At 36.7% G+C, this 19,995-nt stretch overlaps 1 protein-coding gene across 10 annotated transcripts in view; it reads left to right on the top strand.

Moving 5' to 3' along the window:
* Window positions 1-629: 629 nt before the first annotated feature.
* NFU1 (NFU1 iron-sulfur cluster scaffold) overlaps window positions 630-19,995 on the top strand; it is a 28,492-nt gene continuing 9,126 nt past the window's right edge. Inside the window, exons 1-7 of one of the 10 annotated variants that reach the window (XM_082356423.1) lie at window positions 912-998; window positions 3,019-3,119; window positions 4,830-5,013; window positions 6,331-6,466; window positions 12,252-12,318; window positions 15,728-15,842; window positions 19,932-19,992. In XM_082356423.1, the coding sequence (XP_082212549.1) occupies window position 5,013; window positions 6,331-6,466; window positions 12,252-12,318; window positions 15,728-15,842; window positions 19,932-19,992 (380 nt within the window). In that variant the 5' untranslated portion in view covers window positions 912-998; window positions 3,019-3,119; window positions 4,830-5,012. Of the gene's footprint in view, window positions 741-855; window positions 1,006-1,045; window positions 1,175-3,018; window positions 3,120-4,829; window positions 5,014-6,330; window positions 6,467-12,251; window positions 12,319-15,727; window positions 15,843-17,024; window positions 17,393-19,931; window positions 19,993-19,995 lie in introns of those variants that run through there. The other 9 variants (XM_082356419.1, XM_082356421.1, XM_082356414.1 and 6 more) reach the window with 9 other exon arrangements.

Raw genomic sequence — 19,995 nt, forward strand, 5'->3', positions numbered from 1 at the left:
CCTCAACTTGTCCGACAACAGGTGTGTTGTTTCCCTTACAGAAACCAGTCCTCTGTGTATATCTTCTAGAACAGTGCTTCTCAAATGTTAGCCTGCATCAGAATCACCTGGAGGGTTTGTTAAAACAGATTACTGGACCCCAGCTCCAGAGACTGCGATTCAGTAGGTCTAACGTGTGGTGTGATAATTTGCATTTCCCACGTGTTCCCATGCGGTTGCTGCCGTCAGTCCACATTTTGAGAACAGCTGTCCTAGAGAAAGTTTTTTACCCCAGTAAGATCCTGGAGAATAGTTAACGAACTTTTGTGCTTTGCTCTGGAAATCAGTCACTACTCATGCTTATACAGCAAAAGGCAGCTCCACACGAGGTGAGTTCTCTGTGCGTGTTGGTCCAACATGACCGAGTCCACAAACCCAGCCTAACCCAGGTCCACACGGGCCCCATGGGAGAAGGGCAGGCAGCTCGCTGGAGAAAGGCGAGAACCGTCCCAGGGGATGCTTCAGGGCGTCTTTTGAGACAGTCACTGAACTGGGCCTGAATGGCAAGCAGGTTCCTACCAGAGGCAATGGGCGGGTATAGAATGTTCCGCAGGATCAGGCTGTGCAAATGCAGCACCTATCAAGTGGGAAAAGCAATGTACGGTTCCGCGCATGCGTGCGGAGTCCCTCGTGCTTACTTGACACCTGCGCAAGCGTCGCAAGGATTTCTTTTTTCCCCGTTGCCCTGCCTCCTGAAGTAGGTAGGTAATGATTTCAGACAGCCGACGCAAGCCCGCCCCGCTCATCCGCAGCAGAGCCGCGCGCGGCCGGTAGGGTGCGCTATCCACGGTGCCTTGCCAGATCCCGGCCGGCCTGCGCCTGCGCGGGGCTTGAGCACCGTTGCGAAGGCTGTTGGGGGTGGAGCGGCCTGTCCCACACCTGCGCACTCGGACCAAGATGGCGGCGGCGGCTCTCCTGGGCTGGGGAGTTGCGGCGGCTGCCGCGGGGCTGCGGAGGCGGTAGGTGGTGAGCCCGGGGCTGCGTATAGCGGTGCCGCTGGGCGTAGCCAGCAGAGCGGTCGCCTCCCCGCCTGCCCTCTCTTACACCGGGTGGGGAGAAGTGCCCCTGACCTTGTCTTTGGGTCCACCCCCGTCGCCGAAGTTGGGGGTTTAAACCCTGAGGTGGGAAGCTCTCGGTGAGGCAGCTCTGCGACCCGGTTCTGGTGGGCCCTGCCGGCCTTGTCCCAGGCTCCGAGACCCGGTGCCTGAGTCCCTGTGGTGGGGAGGCTCTCAGAGACCGGCTGTAGGGCCCCCACAAAGGAGCTGTTTTTAAATCGGGGCCCCTCCAGCCCCTCCACCCCGTGCATTCGCTCTGCCTTTTAAACACAAAATCAGAACGTCAAAAATGTCACTCATTTTGTTAGTGAGGCCTAGAAGGGGAACATGACGTATCTGAAGTCACACAGCATCTAAGTACTGGAACTCTAGATTTCCGCGCCCCACCCACCAAACCCACTCCGTTCCCTTGTCTTTCCTCTTTCCGCTTGCCCTGTCTTTGCGCTTGGCTTCCCAGGGACATCTGTCAACACTGGTTAGGTGAAAGGCACTGAGGACGCAAGTAGATTGTTGTACCCTGGTTTCTCTTACGGAACAAAAGGAGAAGAGGGCCTCACAAGGGTTGACCTCCTGAGTGTTTGTTAGGGGTTTTCGTGCTAAGGATGCTCTTGAAGTTGAAGTGCATTTGCTAAAATAATTAGGTTTGCAGAAGGATTTTTTGTTAGTCACCTCCTGTCTCCCTCTCTTATTTTTGAGTAGATGTCTTCCTGGAATAATTTAACTCACCCCAAACCTGAATTCCATTTAATGAATAATTGTTGGGCACCTATCGCATACTAATAATAGTGGTAGCTAACATTTATTGAACACATGCTACATGGCCTAGCCCTGTTTTAAGCACTTTACATGCATTATCTGGATCCATGTTTGCCCCAGTCTTTATGAGTTAGCGGTGAATATTAACTTCATTTTAGAAATGAGGAAGGTCATCATACTAGTGGCTAGGGACAGCAATGAAGACAGTCCCTCCTCTTTATGAGTTTGCAGGTTGAAAATAATCAGAGAAACATAAAAAGCAAAAAGTGATCATAAATATGCTTAAAATTCCTCAGTGAGTCCTGTGAAATGAAAATTGGAATGGATAGCAATAGTATTTTAAAGTAAACTGGATTTTCGAGTAACTTGCATTAGATTTCTAAAATTTTTCACTAGTAACATCTCCTTTTGTTTACTTTTCTAGTAGTATTTGTTTTTCCCTTCTCCCTTTGTTTTTAATTAGTCAAATCCATGAAAAAAGAAATAGCCAGTCAACACTTTGGAAGTTTTGTAACTTTGGTTATTTCATTCTGATTATATTCAGAGTAAAATAACCAAAGTTACAAAGCAGCATCAATATGTTTCCAGTCAGAAAGCACGTATAGATTGTTGACTTCTTTAGCAGCTTGGTGGAGAATAGTATATTTTCTATTAGACTTTTGGAGGTATTGAAATACCTTTCAAAACAAATAGCATAGGTTGTCTCTTTCCAGGGAAACATGGTGGTAGAGACAGAAAAGGAGGGAGACTTTTCACTGTATTTACTTTTATTCCCTTTGAATTTTGAACCATGTGACTCTGTCACCTAGTTGTTTTTAAATCTAAAAAGGGAAAAACAGTTTGTAGCTCTTTGCCTCCTTCATGCATACCTAAGAGTCTGAAACTCCAGGTTATAAATCACAAATGTAGATGCATTTCTGTTTCTTTACACCAGATATTGTATATTCTATATACACTCAGTTATAAAGGCTATAAATCTCCCCTTGAGCTCTTGTTTTTAAATTGTAGATATTGCTTGTCTAAGGGAGTGGAAATAATGTTGTGGATGGAAAATGAAAATTCATCTTTGTTATTATTTTCATTATGGTTGTTTTATATATGAGAAGTAGAAACTTGAGCTTAAGAGATTATCTCTTAAAATGTCATTTTTATTTGTTTTTAAATGTAGATTCTGTCATATGATGAATCCACATACCATTAAGAAACAGCCTCTGCATCAGTTTGTCCAGAGACCACTTTTCCCACTCCCTGCAACCTTATGTAACACAGGTAAAATTTCATCTCTTTTAGAGCAAACTGCCTGAGTGAAATTTTGTGGGTCATAAACAATGAGAATTTGTAAATTTTCTATTCAGATGCCTATAAAAAGAATATAACATTTTTATCTGCCATAAATTACACTTTACTATAATTATTTGCTTACACATATCATTTGGCCTTAAATTTCAAGAATCCTGAATACAGTGTCCAGTACTTCTATGAAATCTCAGTTTCTTGTGCAACATATCTTCTGGAACATGAGTTGCTCAATAAATGATTTCTGAACAAAAATATAAAAAGAAGTTACAAATGGGTTTGTGTTTCAAAGAATCATATGTATTTTAAGCTATTGCCCTCCTTATTTTGATAAGAATACCTCTAAAATCAGTAAGTTTCTAGCTTTCACCCAGGCCTTAGGACATAGTACTTTGAATGTAGTTTTTCTTTTTTTGTCAACATTAATCTCTATGGTTTTGTTGACAGTCGTGTTGATGTTACATGCTTTTATTTTCTTTAATATTGGAAATAAGTATGAAGATAGGATTTGAAAATTTTTGCAATACGACCACTGTCATGTGGTTCGGGAACCTTGTCGGGGAGGGGGTGTGTGTGTGTGTGTGTGTCTGTCTGTCTGTGAATGCCTACCTATATGTGCTTATGGAGCTGTAAGAATTTGGGTTCAGCTCTTGGCCCATCTCCATTTCCATCACTACCTTGAACTCCTCCTTGTGGCCATGCTACTCTGGAAGGTGGCTAACTCTGGCTAATGCCATGGGTTGGATCAGGGTGGAGACCTTACCTCCACTGTATCCTGGGGCAAGAACAGGAGTGTCGTTCCTGTCTCCTTGAGTCACAGAGCAGTTTAGGCATAAATATTGAGTAACTCAGCATCTTAAGCTACTTTAATTAGACTTTTAAATTTTGTAGAACTGAATTATGTGGTCATCTAGGCTTTTCAAATTGGAAACCTGCTGCTTTTAGTCTTTGATATTGACTTCAAGCACCATTAATTTATATTTGAGGGGGAGCTTATGCCTACCTTTTTATCTGTTACCTATTATACCAAGCATAATAGGAAAGATTATTTTACAAGAGTCTTTCTCTCCTGTTGTAACCGTTATGACACTTTCAGAGGATCTTTCTGGATGATGGATCTGAGAGTCATTTTTGAAATACCTAATTTAACGCAGTTTAGGCTGTAACTGGAATGATTTTGTTAATACCTAGTCAGATTACTTTTTTTGAAATACCTTTGTTCATTGTTAAAATTTATGTAGTGATATCATATATTATCATATTTTCTATTTCAGACATACGTAGATTATACTCTCTTAAATAATTTTTTACATTTATAGTTCTTCAGGTGTTTCTGAAAATTTTTCTTTCTGCATGTATAGTTTTACACAAATGGACTGAGTAGAATAAAGCCAGATTTAATTCTTCAAATATTGGTGGAGTGCCTAATATGTGCAGAGATTTTGGTTACCAATAAATTATTAAGAAAGACCCCAGAGATGATTGGTCAGAGCCAGGGTTAAAAGAACCTTGTTTTCTGTATATTTACAGAAAGTGGCGGCAGCACTTTATATAATGTTCCATCTGAAAAGTTGTTCCCTTGTAGTGCAGATTGTCAGAGGAATTTATTGGTTGGAAGTATAAATATTTTAAATCAAGTACTTCAACACTGAGGTTATCATTTTTCATTTTTTTCTTTTTTAGGATTTGCGTGGTCACCAAGTCACCAACTAATATCTTTACAGGCCAGTGACTTAAGCAAAATGTATGGGAGTTTAGTTTCAATTTCTGCTTTACCAAGGAAATGACTCAACATCAGTTAGCTGGAACTGCGTGGCGAGGTGCAAAAACAATCTCAGCTGTCAAATTAGAATCTTCTCTTTTAACAGTTAAGAAAAGCATTTTTATACCAACCATATGTTTTGCCAAATTTAATCTCTTTCTAATTTAAAATAAAACTGTTGTTTTTTGATACTTTACTCTTTCTTAAGATATGTGATATGAGGATTATGACAGGATAGAAAGACTGATCTTAAGTATATTTTCCTTTTATGCTTGGCACTAATGCACAGTGGTTAAACAAGTCAGTGCTGGAAAATTGGCCAGGCTTGAATCCTGGCTCTGTCACTTAACTAGCCGAGTGACTTTGAGCTTTAGCTTCCTCATTTATAAATTAGGATAAAAACAATGCCTCCTTGGCAGGATGTAAGGATTAAATGGTATAATTCACATAAAGTGCTTAGCACTCTGCCCAGTACGTGATAATTACTCAATAAATTAACTTATCTCCATATACTGCTCTAAGAAGACAACTGGGTGGTGGCGTTTTTTTTTTTTTTTTAAGTCAGAAGGTTTATGTTCATAGTAAGTAACCAGAGCCTGTTTAATAGTTTTAAACTGTTAAAACCTCAGTACTATCTTTTTGTCCTACAAGCTGTTATCATAATAGCAAGGTAGGAAATTAAAGATTCTTTTATTCTCAATCCGATCATGGCCCTAGAAGGAACAGAGAAGAAAAGAATCTCTAAAGATAATTTTAAAATATTCTAGAAAGTAATTCACATAGATTCCCACCTACATGATAATTGATAATGTCACTAACTCTATACCTTTGGACAAGTTACTTAACTCTTAGTGACTTAACAAGTTACTTATCTCTAAGCCTCAGTTTCTTCATTTGTAAAATGGGAACAATAATACATTCTTCATAGGATTGTTAAAGGCTTAAATATATATAAAGCACTCAACCCTGTCTCTGATATGTAATAAGTAAGCATAAAATAAATATCATTTGTTATTATTATAAATTTATTTATCTTTAAAAAGTGTTAGCACTTTGGAAAGTGATGATGATTTATTATTATAGCTAATTTGGTATTGAGTTACCAAATAGAATCCATCTAAGACTCCTGAATTATGATATGCCTTCCTACTTAGGTGTAGGATATTGCTAGAATCTGTTGAGTAACAAAACTATCTAAATATTTAGTATTAATATAAAATTCAGTGAAGTTATCCTAAATATTTTGATAAATTTGTTGCTTGTCTTTAACAATTCTTATTCTGTAAGCTTGGGCAATAAAGCTTTATATTCTTTTTTTCTAATTTTCCATATTTCTTTTGGTTCTCTGAAAATGAGCACTTCATAGTCCATAAACTTAACAATTTTTTTCTAGAATAACATTCTTTCTTTTTTCTCTTCTAGTGAGATACATGTTTATTCAAACACAAGATACCCCAAATCCCAACAGTTTAAAGTTTATTCCAGGAAAACCAGTTCTTGAGACAAGGACCATGGATTTTCCCACACCAGCTACAGCATTTCGCTCCCCTCTGGCTAGGTATAGTACTATTTTTAATTTGCTTTTACCAAGAAACATAAATAACTGACTTCGGGGGTTAAGGTAGCTTTATTTAGCTATTTTACTTTTATGTGCATTGCATCTTTTCAGTATAGAGATTGTTTTCTTTTCAGGTGAGAGAGAAAGAAAAATAAGAGTTGATATTAGGAAACTCTTCTCCTGAAAAGGGATGTACTTAAGAGATCTGCAGCATGACTAAATAAGAATTTATATTTTTCCTGTTAAAAAATCTGTCAAAATGATAATATGGCAGGACTTACCTGGTGGTCCAGTGGTTAAAACACCACACTTCCAATGCAGGAGGCGTGGGTTCGATCCCTGGTTGGGGAACTAAGATCCCACGTGCCACGTGGCAAAAAAAAAAAAAAAAAAAAAAATGAGGCAGATATCCATTCTAAATCTTTAAGACCCTGTTTTTAGAAAACAATAAAAACATGATCATTTGATTCTCAAGGATAGCTGGATTTCTAGATGTTTCAAAATGGAATAGTTTCTAAAATATTCCTCTCAGAACTATAAATGATAATAGTTATCAGATGTGGCATGGTTTTTCAATAAACTAGTGAGTGGTGACAGTTTTTATTTTTATTTATTGAAGTATAGTTGATTTACAATATTGTGTTAGCTTGAGGTGGATAGCAAAGTGATTCAGTTATTTTTCTTTCCAGATTATATTCTATTATAGTTATTAAAAGATACGGAATATAATTCCCTGTGCTATGTAGTAGATCCTTGTTGCTAATCTATTTTAGGTAGTCCTTATCTGTTAATCCCATGCTCCTAATTTGTCCCTCCCTCTCTTTCCCCTTTGGTAACCGTAAGTTTGTTTTCTGTGTCTTTGAGTCTGCTTCTGTTTTGTATATAGATTCATTTGCATTATTTTTTAGTTTCCACATATAAGTGATATCATACAGTATTTGTCTTTCTCTGTCTGACTTACTTCATTAAGTATAATATTCTCTAGGTCCATCCATGTTGCTGTAAATGGCATTATTTCATTCTTTTTAATGACTGAGTAATATTCCATTGTACATGTGTACCACATCTTCTTAAGTCAGTTGTCTGTTGATGGGCACTTGGGTTGTTTCCATGTCTTGACTATTGTAAATAGTGCTGCTGTGAATACGGGGTGTGTGTATCTTTTGGAATTAGAGTTTTCATTTTTTCTGGATATATACCCAGGAGTGGGATTGTTGGATCATATGATAGCTCTATTTTTAGTTTTTTAAGGAACCTCCATACTGTTTTCCATAGTGGCTGCACCAATTTACATTCAGTGGTGACAGTTTTTAAATTCACTAAGACATGTTAAATGTATGTCTGATGATAAAGCACAAACAGTAAAATTATAAAACCCCTTTTTAACTGATAGCTAGAGAAGTTATTTATAATAAGAAATGTTAGGTCAATCACATGAACTGAAATTTTTGGTAACCTAAGACTGATACTGATTGCCAAGGATATTGGGAAAATAAAACTTAGATAACTATTTCTGTATACATACAGCCATTTAATGTGTCTCATTTAGGGGAGCCAGGAATATGCTTATCTCAGGAATCGTTTTTAAAGTTTCTAATTAATAAATATGCACACTTCCTTCGACCTAAACATACCACTTCTTGGAATATGTCTTAGAGCATTTGTTTTTTGTACTTTTTAATACAAGCCACAGTAATAAACTTTTTTTTTTTAAGATCTCTATTGGAGTATAATTGCTTTACAATGGTGTGTTAGTTTCTGCTTTATAACAAAGTGAATCAGCTATTAAACATCTTATATTATGACTCACTATATACATACACACATACACGTATACATACGCAGATATACATAAATATATACATATATATATGTATATATAGGTATGAAACAAGTGTTTGATGGGGCGATTTTCGCCTTTATAAGGTATAAAACATTCTTTTTTTTTATAAATTTATTTTTTATTTATTTGTTTTTGTCTGCGTTGGGTCTTCGTTGCTGCACACGGGCTTTCTCTAGTTGTGGCAAGTGGGGCTACTTTTTGTTGTGATGCTCAGTCTTCTTATTGCGGTGGCTTCTCTTGTTGCGGAGCGCAGGCTCTAGGCGCGCAGGCTTCAGTAGTTGTGGCACGTGGGCTCAGTAGTTGTGGCTTGCGGGCTCTAGAACGTAGGCTCAGTAGGCTCAGTAGTTGTAGCACACTGGCTTAGTTGCTCTGCAGCATGTGGGATCTTCCCGGACCAGGGATCGAACCTGTGTCCCCTGCATTGGCAGGCGGATTCTTAACCACTGCACCACCAGGGAAGTCCCTAAAGCATTCTTATATTTCCTTTCTTGTGCTTTTTATATTATTCTGTTCTGTTCTGTTCTATTTTATTAGATAAAATCCTGGTCACTATATAATTGATTTTACGACTCACTGGTGGTTTTGAAAAACACTACCTTAGAGAACAGCCACATATATACGTAAGGAGTGTGCAAGTATGTTCATTGTAGCCTTGTTGGTAATGGTAATAAGTTAGAAAGAACCTAAATATTCATCGGTAGGAAGAGTTAGATAAACTTTGTTCGTCCATAGTCTGCATGGACAAACAATAAAACAATAAAAAGGATGAGGAGGACTCATGTTTACCGAATGACCTCTAAGTCATACTGTTATTGCTGAAAGCAAGTTGCAGAACAATGAATACGTTATGATTATTATGTGTATGAAAACAAAAAACACAAAACAACAAAAATGCACTGATAAAGAGATCTGGAAACTGATAACAGTGATAACAGTGGATTTGGGAGGGGTGGTCAAGAGGCATTTTCACTCTCTATGTATAGTTTGAAATGTTTACATCAAGTACAAGCTCACATGTTTTGTATTTTAAAAAATGTAAAAATAAAAAAGCCCCAATTGATTCAGTTACAGATTAGTTGGAGATTATTTCTGTCACATGTTCAGTTGGCAAAAATCCCCATTTCTCTGGTTTACAGAATTTATTATCTTCAGTCAGCCTTGTTTTTGTTGTTTAGCAGAGAATGTTTTTACCGTAAGGTAGAACGTAAGCTTCATGAGGATGGAAACCAGTCTGTCCTGCTTGTTGTTGTATCCCTAGTGCTTCGTACAGTGTCTGCTACTCAGCAAGTACTCAAATATTAGTTGAATGAATGAATACACAGAAATGTATCTTACTTCTGGGAGGCATTTGACTTGTTTCTTCCTGTCCTTGTAGACAAGACAAAAAAATGTAAGCAGAGGGTAAACCTGTCTCCAGGGACATGTAAAAGGGCTCTGAATCCCTGTAGTTGGCATGTTTATTCAGGACTTTTTTAAAATCAGCAACATTAATAAAGATATAATTATCAGTTTTTCAGATGAGAGGATTTGCTTATCTGTTGGATGGCAAAATTCAGAGACATTTTTGAAAGTTTTATTAGGCTTAAAGCAAATAAGATGAAAGTCTAACAAAAAAATATTAAGCCGTGTGTTAAAATGTTTTAAATGAATAGCACAATTATGGGATAGAAGAACCTGACCTTTCAGTTAGTCATGTTGGATATGATGCAATGCTCAAAAAAGTCAGTCAAACTTTAACAGAGTCCTAGTGTCCAGCCTAAGAGAGGTAATAGTCTTTGTATTCTGAACAAGTTAGAGTACATTTGGGATAGTGTTTTCAGTTCTGGGTATCATATTTTGTTTTGGACATTGACAAGTTGAAATTGTCCCAAGGAAAGTAACCTAAATGACAAAGCATGTATAATAGTGTTTGAAACTCCTGTTTCCGCTTTTTCTTTCTTTTAGGGACAGAACCTGTGAACTCTTTCCTAAAGCAGTCTCCATGATATGGACCATAGATCAGGTGTATTCCTTTGCATAGTCCTTTCATTTGGAAAAAAAAAAGCTTTGCTGATAGTGCTAATCAAGGGTCCTACTTAAAGGTCTGTGCTTTGGTTTATGGATCATAAGCTGCAGCCAAAAATCTTGTGACCACTTGCAAATTTAACATGAAGTGGCTGTGCAAAGGACTTAGGCGACATAGTTTCAGACAAATTCCTAAATAACTTCAAAGCAGTAATTTTGATAGCATTCTTGCAATGGTAGACAAAGAAAAGGAAACTAACCTTTGGAGTATGTCAGCTTTTGTTCCTAAGGTTGGGAAAAAAGAAACTGCTTTAGAGAGTCTGCTAGGTGTGGTACATATGTCAGTGACTGGGGAAGGAAGCTGTAATACAAAATTCCTTGAAGGCCTTTTTCAAATTATAATCTGCCCTTCCTCCTCTCACAGGATTCTAAAAAATTAGCTTTACTGAAGTATAATTTACGTGCAATAAAATTCACCAATTTTAAGTGAGTTTTGATAAGTATATAAAATTGTGTAATCACCAAGAAAATAAAAATGTAAAACATTTTTATCACTGTAAAAGATCCCTCATTTCCCTTTGCTTTCAGTCTCCTCTTGCTTCACGTCCACACCCTGCTAACTTTTTTTTATGGCAATGACTTTTAATTTTTAAATTTTTATTAAAAAATGTTTTTTCCAGCTTCTGTGAGATGTAATTGACATAAAGCATTGTTTAAGTTTAAGGTATACAACATGATGATTTGATATACATATACATTGTGAAATGATTACCATAGAAAGGTTAGTTAACACATCTATCACCCTGGCAGCTATTGATATTCTTTACGCCACTACAGTTTTGCCTTTTCTAGAGTTTCATATAAATGGAACCAAATAGTCTTTTGCGTTTGGCTTCTTTCATTTAGTATAATGATTTTGAGGGTCATCCTTGTCCTTGTGTGGATCTATAGTTCATTTCTCTTTATTGCCAAGTAATACTACATTGTATGGGTATTCCCAGTTTGTTTAGTCATTCCTCAGTAGATGGACATTTCCAGATTTTTTTGTTTTTGGTATTGTAAATAAAGCTGCTATAAAGATTCATGTGCAAGGCTTCCCTGGTGGTGCAGTGGTTAGGAATCCGCCTGCCAGTGCAGGGGACACGGGTTCGGGCCCTGGTCTGGAAAGATCCCACATGCCACAGAGCAACTAAGCTGTGTGCCACAACTACTGAGCCTGCACTCTACCGCTTGCGAGCCACAGCTGCTGAGCCCGTGTGCCACAAGTGCTGAAGCCCGCGTGCCTAGAGCCCGTGCTTCACGGCAGGAGAGGCCACTGCAGTGAGAAACCCAAGCACCGCGGTGAAGAGTGGCCCCTGCTCGCTGCAACTCTAGAGGACCTGCGTGCAGCAACGAAGACCTGAAGCGGCAAAAATAAATAAATAAATTTTAAAAAAAAGAGATTCACGTGCAAGTCTTTATGGAGCATACGTTTTCATTTCTCTTGGGTAAATAACTAGGAGTGGGATTGCTGGATCATAGGGTAAGAGGATGAAACAAGATTGGCCATGATTTGCTAATTGTTGAAACTGGTGATGACTGTGTGGAGGTTCTTTTACATTTCTCTCTACTTTCATGTATATTGTAGACCAGGGGTTCCCAACCCCCGGTCCGAGGCCTGTTAGGAACCGGGCCGCACAGCAGGAGGTGAGCTGTGGGCAACCAAGGGAAGCTTCATCTGCCGCTGCCCATCGCTCCCCATCACTCACATTACCACCTGAACCTTCCCCACCATCGCTCGCGTTACCGCTGGAACCATCTCCCACCCCCACCCCCGCGTCCGTGGAAAAATTGACTTCCACGAAACTGGTCCCTGGTGCCAGAAAGGTTGGGGACTTCTGTTGTAGACTTTTCCATAATAAAACATTTTATTATCTCTCTTTTTAAATTTTTTCACAGGCAGTTATTTAGGATTGAAGGAGTAAAAAGTGTGTTCTTTGGGCCAGATTTCATCACTGTCACAAAGGTAAGCATAGGATTATGTAAGATAAGATGTGATATACTTTTAGTTTTTTCTGAGTCCAGTGCCCCTCTCCAGAATATCCATTCTTGATGTGTTCCACACATACTGTTATTAAAAATCTCAAATTAATTTTACTTCTCACATTTCTCAAGTTAATTATTTAATAGAATTTTCAAGTTGAAATTAACTATAGTCCAGATCCCTCATTTTTCAAAAGAGAAAAACTTGAGCTTCAGAGAGTTAAATGCAGTGTCCAAGATTGTATAGGTAGCCTCCAGCAGGACCAAGACTCAACCTTGGCAGGACTAAAATTTAGGCTTCCAAGTATAATTTTTACTAATTCTTAATTTACATTGATAGAGTAAAAAGAGAAGCAAATAAATGATCAAATATATGTATATTTGACCTACAGAATGATTATCTGTCTCCTTTCAAAATGAGCATTTATAAAATGGCATCTGGCACATTCTGCCAGCCTACCATCCTGCAATGACACTTCAGAGCTTCACAGACAAGAGCAGTGGATTGTGTACTTCTGCAACACTTGGATAACCTCTTAATGTCAAAAAATCAAGCTAAATATGCTACCCATCCAACATCTAAGGTCATATTTGCTAGAAAAGACTGTTTCATTTTTAAGTCTACTAGATTAATGAGAAATGAACCATATAAATTTGAACTATACTTATTCTTTTAAATCTGTAATTGATATGTATGCACTGAACTTAATTACTTGCCCAATTTTGCATCAAAATCAAAAGTATTCAATTAGCTACTCTTAAGCAGTTTGAAAGGATTACTCTTGAGTTCTTGCTGCACCATGAAAGGGAACATACTGAGTTATCAACATGTTACATCTAGTCTAGTATTCCCTTGCAGCTGTTTATATGAGGAGGAGAATTAGGATTTTCTTCCATGCTGGCGATCCCAGTGGCTATGGTTGTTCACACAAATATCCGGATTATAAAATGTTCTTTCCGGTTGTTTAAAGTGTTATTTGTTCTAAATTCTCAGAAAGCCCTTTCTTGACCATATTACTGAAAGTGGTAACTCCCCCCAGGCGTTTATTACCTTATTTTCTTCATTACACTTATCTCTTAATGATATTGTTTATTTTTATTACCTTTCTTTCCTGCACTAGAATGTAAACTCCATGAAGATAAAGATAGTCCATCTTGTTAAGCTCACCTACAACAATGCTTAGCACATAGTATGCATTCAAAGAAATTTTTGTAGAAGGAAACAATGATGTAAAATTTCCTAAATTGAATTTTCAGGCTTCAAGTGGTTTCCCCCAAATATAGGATTGTGGTGAGCAAATCTGTGCTCACCAGTCTCTAGTCTTTGTTTATAGACATTTGACCTATCTTTGTTATTCTTCAATTTTCTTTCTTATTTTATTTTATTTTATTTTATTTTTATTTTTGGCTGTGTTGGGTCTTCGTTTCTGTGCAAGGGCTTTCTCTAGTTGCGGCGAGCGGGGCCACTCTTCATCGCGGTGCACGGGCCTCTCATTGTCACAGCCTCTCTTGTTGCGGAGCACAGGCTCCAGACGCGCAGGCTCAGTAGTTGTGGCTCACGGGCCTAGTTGCTCCGCGGCATGTGGGATCTTCCCAGACCAGGACTCGAACCCGTGTCCCCTGCATTGGCATGCAGATTCTCAACCACTGCGGCACCAGGGAAGCCCCCCAGTTTTCTTTCTTTGATATTTTTTGAAGGAGAAAAAAGGACCAGCATCGCCAACATGTTTGATGTGGCACTAGTGCTTTACATACATTATCTAATTTAATTCTTCTTTTTAAACCATTTTTAAATTGAAGTATAGTTATATACAGTGTTTTTTTTTTAACTTTTTAAAAATTTAATTCTTATAACTAGTTTTTCTTGTCTTCATTTTACAAATAGGAAATTATGTATTTTAAGAAGTTTTTATTTCTTTTACATATAGCCTATGCTATATAAATTTTTTTGGGTGGGGATGAAAACGTGATTATAGCTTACAAAGGTTTGTTTTTCTTCTTGATTTGATTTTGGTAAGTCATCTTTTATTTCCCTTTCCCTTTGTAATTTAGTTACCCTTTTTGAAATTTCTCTAGCTCCATTATTTTTTCTTAATGGAATGATATAACCAATAAATAATATTCCAAGTTAGGGCACACACTGATATTTAATAGATAGACGAGTAGATTGATGTGCTTTCTTCCAATTACCTTCCTCATCATGGACTATCCCATTTACCTAATACCTTCAGTGATTGCCTGTTTCCCTTTCTAACTTGTTTGATAATTCACAGGCTTCTTTATGCATCGTTTTTTTTTTCCTAAATGTATATTTGCAGCTTATATGCTGCCTTTTTGTCATTCAGATAACTTCATAATATTTTTTTTCTTTTAATACCAATATTTCCCTATTCAGTAGAGCCCACTACTTACTGAAGCTCTAAGGTAGCCCTCTGATCCATCTTCCAAATAATTTATTAAAATGTTACCTGGAAGTAGTACTCATTACCAATCACTAAGGCGTCTCACTAATTTTGTTTTTGTATTCATAGTAGTGCCTGTTTTACCTTCTGTGTACTGTCTCTGAATTAGTTCTTAATCCATGACAAAAATAGACCCGTTTGTATATGAAGACTCAGTTTTTAATAGTATTTAAGCATAGACCCTAGCTAACAGCCTCCTGAGAATCTAAATAGACTGCCTCTAATAGTTTTTCTCCTAAAGAGCTCTCCTTTAAAAAATTAAAACAAAACATGCTGCCTTTCTCATTTTAGATGTTAGTACTATTTGGGTACTATCTCTCTTTTTTCTTTTTTATGGAATCAACTAGTTGGCCAGATAAAGAAGTGAAATAGTTATGGATTCTTTCTTACGGATACGAGTCTAGTTGATGGTCCACAAGTCCTCTAGTACGGTAGCCGTAGATAAGACACGTTATACTTACGGTTCAACAGTTATGTCATTGGGTTTCTTCAATACTATTAAGTAATATACGTAAGTTGAATTTTTTTGAATAGTCGTGGGATATCCTGTATAGTTCATCAAGCAGTTATATCCTATTTTATTAAAAGAATGGGAAGTCCCTTTATTACCCTCTTTAAACACAGAATCCATTCAGTATTTTAACTCTCTTCACCTCATGAAAAAATATCTTTTAGTCATTTTGGTATCCCCTCTACAGGGCATGTACATACAGAACACTTATTTGATGAATGAATGAATTGGGGGATGTTCTAAGATTGTATCTTCTAAAAGTCATTATAAGCCAGCTCCTTTAGGAACAGTAACTGACATATATTTTCCAGAAATGAGTGCTATAGAATATATATAGGGAAAGATTTCTTAAAGGTATTGTTTTGTATTTGTCTTTGCCCTTGGTTGAAAATGTAACGTTTTCCTTCAAATATTTACAGGAAAATGAAGAGTTAGACTGGAATTTACTGAAACCAGATATCTATGCTACAATTATGGATTTCTTTGCATCTGGCTTACCTTTAGTTACTGAGGAAACACCTTCAGGAGAAGCAGGTAATGTGTTGGGTAATTAATATTTATCTTTTTTTTTTAAACTGTTCTATTTTCTTCACATTTGTCTTGATTTCAGAAGTCAAGGGACTACAGGTTTTTATCATTATACTATATTTAGCTCTGGAACCAATTCCAGAGGGGACAAAATTTCATGTGTAGTAGTTTCATCCATCATTTTATAAAACTTGTGTATGAATTGAATATATTATACAAAACTAAAATTTTCAATTATAAAAATTTTCAAGCATATAGAAAATAATATTATAATGCTCACCAATTTGCCCTCTTCTCAGATTTAACAAAGGTTAACTCTCTGCCTTAATTGCTTTAGACTCATTTCTAAATAAAATATTAAAGACATAGCCGAAGACCCAGAACTCCCATCCCTTTTCCCTTTCTAATTCCAGAAATGTATGTAAATTTAGTTTGTTTGTAAACTTTTACTACACATGTAAGTCTCTGCAGGGAATTTATAGTATTGGTTTTTGTTCTTAAACTTTAAATAACTTGTGTTATATGCAACTTTCCTTTTTTCACATATTTTGAAATACATCAGTTTATTTATTTTAAGTGCTGGATAGTATTCCATTATATGAATAAATTACGGTTAATTAATTTTTTCCTTTACTTATATTCAAGTGAATTGTTTGTGCTAATTTCTGTTACAAACATTGCTGCATTGGGTGTTCTTGTACAAGTCTCTTTGTGCATTTGTGGAAACCTGCTTTAGAGTACTTTCAGAGTATATTCCTAAAAGCAGAATTGCTGTATTGTAAATTCTTCTAATTTACATGTAAATTAGCAGTGTATAAGAATTTCAACTTTCTTATATCTTCATCATCACTTTGTGTTTACTTTTTTCTTTTAACCAATATGTTAGGGGTAAAATGGTGTCTTGTTTTAATTTCATTTCCTTGATTAATATTGAGCCTGAAGGTTTTCATATTAAACATATGGCCAGTATTCATATGACTGGCCAATATTTTCCTTTTCAGTAAATTTCCTGTTCATAATCTTTGCTGATTTTTTAAAAAATTGAATTATGTGTCTTTTTTGTACTGGCTTTAGCAAGTTTTAAAAAAATATTCTGAGTATAAATCCTGAATATACTATATATAAATTAAGTATATTCATAGCAAATAACTTCTCCCTAACCATGCCTTATATTTTCACTATATTTAGGTTGTCTTTTGTCATTCAGAAATTTTTTCTTGGGCTTCCCTGGTGGTGCAGTGGTTAAGAATCCGCCTGCCACTGCAGGGGACACGGGTTTGATCCCTGGCCTGGGAAGATCCCACATGCCATGGAGCAACTAAGCCTGTGCGCCACAAGTACTGAGCCTCCACTCTAGAGCCCGCGTGCAACAACTACTGAAAGAAGCCCATGTGCCTAGAGCCTGTGCTCCACAGCAAGAGAAGCCACCACAATGAGAAGCCTGCGCACTGCAACGAAGAGTAGCCCCCGCTCGCCGCAACTAGAGAAAGCCCGCGCACAGCAACAAAGACCCAACACAGCCAAAAGTAAAAACAAACAAACAAACAAAAGTCCCATGTAAGAAAAAAAGAAAGAAATTTTTTCTTATTTTAAAATATGGAATGTTTCACAAATTTGTGTATCTCTTTGCGAAGGGACCATGCTAATCTTCTCTGTATCATTTCAGTTTTAGTATTTGTGCTGCTGAAGCAAGCACAGAAGTTTTTCTTTTTAATGGAGTTGCATATTTTCATCTTATCCTTTGTGGTTTCTGTTTTGTATACATTGTTTTAATAAGTTATTTTATGTAAAGCACTTGGAAGAGTAACTTCACATGGATCTCAAATACTAGCTGTGATTATTATATTTGTTGTTGATGAAATTTTTCCTTTCTCCAATATCGTACAGATACTGTTTTGTGTGTCTGTGTGTGTATGTATATGTATACGTATATCTACACACACACAAACATTTGTATAATCACCTTTAAATGAATCAATTTCACTTCTAGATAATATATATTCTAAATGAGTCTGATAAATGTACACAAGACAACATGTGGAAGCATGTTCATTGACATATTTTAAAAATATGTTAGCAGTTAAAAGGAGTGAACTTGATTAGGAGATATCAGTGTTGAAGGATATAAAAAATATTAAGTGATAAAGGAAAACTGAAGAGTTTATTTACATATTCTTACATATATGCCATTTATGCAAATTTTAAATAATAATACAAATTTGAAATTATATGTGTTCTTGATGGACATGTATGTAAAATTGATATAATGTTTTGAGAGCCATTTGACGTCTACCAAAACTTAAAAATACACAAGCCTATTGACCCAGCACTAGGAATTTTTTTTTTTATAAAGAATTCTTTCTTTTTTTTTATAAATTTATTTATTTATTTACATTTTATTTTTGGCTGCGTTGGGTCTTTGTTGCAGTGAGTGGGGGCTACACTTTGTGATGGTGTGTGGGCTTCTCACTGCGGTGGCTTCTCTTGTTGTGGAGCATGGCCTCTAGGTGTGCAGGCTTCAGTAGTTGTGGCACGTGGGCTTAGTAGTTGTGGCCCACAGGCTTAGTTGCTCCATGGCATGTGGGATCTTACCAGACCAGGGCTTGAACCCATGTCCCCTGCATCGGCAGGCAGATTCTTTGCGCCACCAGGGAAGTCCAGCAGAACTAGGAATTTTTTTTTTTTTTTTTTTTTAGTAGGCTGCATTCTTCTTAATTTTTTTTATTCATTTATTTATTTATTTATTTTTGGCTGTGTTGGGTCTTCGTTTCTGTGCAAGGGCTTTCTCTAGTTGCGGCGAGCGGGGGCCACTCTTCACGGTGCGCAGGCCTCTCACTGTGGCGGCCTCTCTTGTTGCGGAGCACAAGCTCCAGACGCGCAGGCTCAGTAGTTGTGGCTCACGGGCCTAGTTGCTCCGCGGCATGTGGGATCTTCCCAGACCAGGGCTCGAACCTGTGTCCCCTGCACTGGCATGCAGATTCTCAACCACTGCGCCACCAGGGAAGCCCAGAACTAGGAATTTATCTCATAGATACATATGCAAAAGTACACCAATGTATACTTTACGTAAGCATGTATGCTGCAGGATTGTTAGAAATAGCAAACTGGAAACAACTGAAATAATATAAAAACTAGCCAAATGAAGACAAAGCCATACAAAAATTACTATGCACCTTCTTTTTAAATTGAGGCATATCTTTATATGCTGATACGGAAAAACCTTTTAGGTATATTAAATAGAAAAAAACAAGGTATAGAACAGTGTGTATAGTGTGTATAAGTATAGACTTGTAAATGTAAACATGTACTAGAAGGATATACACTAAAGTCATGATAGTGGTTGCCTGTGGAAGTAATGGTGTGGAATGGAACTTAGGTTTGCTGATGTAAGAGAATTTTAACTTTATTATATTTATTTTATTAAAAAATGCAAAGTTGATATAATTTAATGTTAATATGTTGATATTTATATTGTTGCCAGAACTCTAGTGTGTGTCACAGTGTAATTTGAATTAGCTGCATTTTAATTTTCCCAATGGTAAAGAAATTTTTCAAAAAAATATAAAACCCATAAAAATAGGCATATGTGAAGATCAGTATATGACCTTACAAAGTAAAAGAAAAACAAAAATGAAACAAAATGAAAAAAACAAGTTTTTGCTCAGATTTGTAAAACATTTAGAATTTCCATAAGGCTTACATCTGTATTTAGTATGATTGTCATTTTGAAAACCACTAAATTGAGAAATTGAAAATGTAACTTAACTTACAAAGCAGGTGTGCTGTTTTCTCTCAAAGTTTTCATCAAAATTCAGACAATATCTTTTCTCTGCTACTTTTCAATCCTTGAGAAGGATGAAAGTTTACAAATATATTGGCCAAAAAATTCAAACCCTAACATAATTTGTAGATCAAATTATTTCAGTATTCACATTTATCACCAAATGTTGATCAGTGTTCCTTAATTTTTCTTTAGATAATCAAATGAATGACCTTTACATTTCCCCTAAGTTAAAATCACTCTGTTTTAATGTTTGTACTTGCATGGATATAAAATTTCTACTGTTGATATGTTTTATTCATAATTGTTTCTAGGATCTGAAGATGATGATGAAGTTGTGGCAATGATTAAGGAACTGTTAGATACTAGAATACGGTA

The sequence above is a fragment of the Balaenoptera borealis genome (assembly GCF_965194805.1).
Source record: "Balaenoptera borealis genome assembly, chromosome: 15".
In the NCBI taxonomy this organism is placed as follows: Eukaryota; Metazoa; Chordata; class Mammalia; order Artiodactyla; family Balaenopteridae; genus Balaenoptera; species Balaenoptera borealis.